This window comes from Pinus tabuliformis, chromosome 3_1, assembly GCF_031772625.1.
Source record: "Pinus tabuliformis cultivar Carrire ecotype Pingquan chromosome 3_1, CPIR1, whole genome shotgun sequence".
NCBI lineage: Eukaryota > Viridiplantae > Streptophyta > Pinopsida > Pinales > Pinaceae > Pinus > Pinus tabuliformis.
Genome location: NC_142301.1, coordinates 916351106 through 916353315, shown reverse-complemented (window position 1 = coordinate 916353315; position 2210 = coordinate 916351106). Strand labels below are relative to the sequence as shown.

The window sequence follows — 2210 nt, the reverse complement described above, 5'->3', positions numbered from 1 at the left end:
GATATCTGAGATTCTAAGAGGCATTTCTCTTTTTGGCATTCAATATTGTCAAATTTGTTATCTTTTCAGCTTGCAATATTAACACTGCAAATCAATAATTGATTTATTAGTTGGGTATGTGTGGTTTTTTCTACTACAGATGTATTTGAATATTAATGGCTTGTTCGATATGACTGTAAGGATTTTGTTGCAAGCTAGTTTTTGATTTGTGTTTTTGGGCATTTTGTATTGTGTTTTCTTGATATAAATGATGCCATTTTAAATATTGTAGCTGACAAAATTAAATGCCTTTGCCTTGTTTTGAGTTTTGTCTACATGACTTCAAACTATGTTACAGAAGCTTAAGGCTTTGAAAATGCCTCTTAAATCAGAGCATGTTGCACACATAGCAGGAGATGGTGTGGCTCCAGGAAGACTGCATGTGGCTCGTGCAATGGTAGAGGCAAGATATGTAGATAGTGTAAAGCAGGCATTCAGTAAATATCTATATGATGGAGGACCTGCTTATGCCATGTATGCAACACTTAATTCATCTTAGATTTTGGTGTTATATGTGATGCTTGTCTGTCAAAATTGAACTGCATAATGTGGATCTTAGTCTTGCTAAAAGTTGGATTGAATGCCATTCTCTTGCAGGGGTGCTGAAATCCTTGCTGAAGAGGTTATACAATTGATATGCCAGACAGGAGGAGTAGCTATCTTGGCTCATCCATGGGGATTAAAGAACCCCGTTTCAGTTGTTAGAAAGCTTAAAGCAGTTGGCCTTCATGGAATCGAAGTATATAGAAGTGATGGAAAAGCAGCTGGTAAGGTCTTTGATGTGCAAATGTTTTGACTATTCTGATTATTTATTTAGGAGCGAGCTTTGAGAATGGTCGCTGCATTTTCTTATGTCTTTGTAGTTTAAATTCGATTTAATCAAAGTTAAAACCCCTTCTCCTATAAGTAGTTGCAACTATGATTACTGCATCATCAGAGCAACTTTACTGTTTGGTTTGAATGTATTATGTCTCTACCTTTCAGTCATTTGTCTTGGCTATTTTCTTACTCTGGTATATCGTATGAAATAGGATTTCATGAATTAGCTGATGCTTACCAGTTATTGAAGCTTGGAGGCTCTGATTTTCATGGAAGAGGTGGCCCTGATGAAACTGATTTAGGAAAAGTAAATATTCCAGATTCAGCAATGCATGAATTTCTCAAGGTAGCTCAGCCTATTTGGCATGAAGCTATTAGGAATATCTTACTCAGCTTTGCAGAAGAGAGCAAGGGCATTGGCTTTGATTCCTTTGACAAGTACAAATGTTTAAAAGGTGACATGCATCTCAGAAATAATGCCCTGGGTGACAAGGAAGAGATTGTAGCTTTGCATCTATCTTCTTGGTTGACCAAAGAAGAAAGGTTAACCGTTGAAGAGGAAGCCGTCAAACTAAAACTTTCATACACTGTTATTTGTGATAAGGGGAAAGAGACTTTTGTTGTTAGTAGATAGCCTCCAATGCTATTCTATGATAATTTTATGAATGTTGCTGCATGGGTCCACATTTGATCTCCATTCACTTGTTGAAGCCCTGCATCAGGGCTAGTAAGATGTTCACTAGTTTACAAATGTCAGACATCATTTCAATACATCAAATTGTTTTGTTTTCATGGAATTCAAAGATACATCAGTAATGTTATTTTGTCTTGGAAATACTAAATTATTTTGTTCTGAGATCACCTAGTTTGAGTTGTTCATTGTAGCCACCACTTGATCCTTTAACAAGCATTTGAAATTCAAAGCGTAATAAAGCTCTTTTAGTTGCTTTCCAGAAGAAGATTGCTACAAGCCAATGAATATTACTGTGATTAAACTAGATGTTGCACTCGGTACCATAGGCCTTGTAATAGGGTTGTACTCCATTTCAGTCTATGGCAGTAGACTGATTTCTAACTACTGCATGTACAATGACATATGATATAATATATTACCCACATAACTGTAACTTCTAATCTTCTAATAGATCATGTAATGAAGAAATATTTATCTTTGAAAAGCTATGGACCCACGTCGTACAACTTGATAATTAACATGAATTTTGAATCTATGACTTTTCACAACGCTCTGTTATAATTTGGTGTCTGGTCATAGTGACAATCACCTAGTTCTAGTTGGTTTGAGGCCCTTGGTAAGGATCCTCTATTCATATGATGGAGTAAAAAACCTACTT

The 2210-nt window shown here is 35.9% G+C and overlaps 1 protein-coding gene across 1 annotated transcript; it reads left to right on the top strand.

Moving 5' to 3' along the window:
• Positions 1 to 328: 328 nt before the first annotated feature.
• On the top strand, positions 329 to 1499 carry LOC149190682 (uncharacterized). The gene is made up of 3 exons (XM_089413435.1): positions 329 to 513; positions 637 to 806; positions 1071 to 1499. Exons 1-3 carry the CDS (start codon positions 329 to 331, stop codon positions 1490 to 1492), a joined length of 777 nt encoding a protein of 258 aa, XP_089269561.1. The 3' UTR covers positions 1493 to 1499.
• The last annotated feature ends 711 nt before the right edge of the window (positions 1500 to 2210 follow it).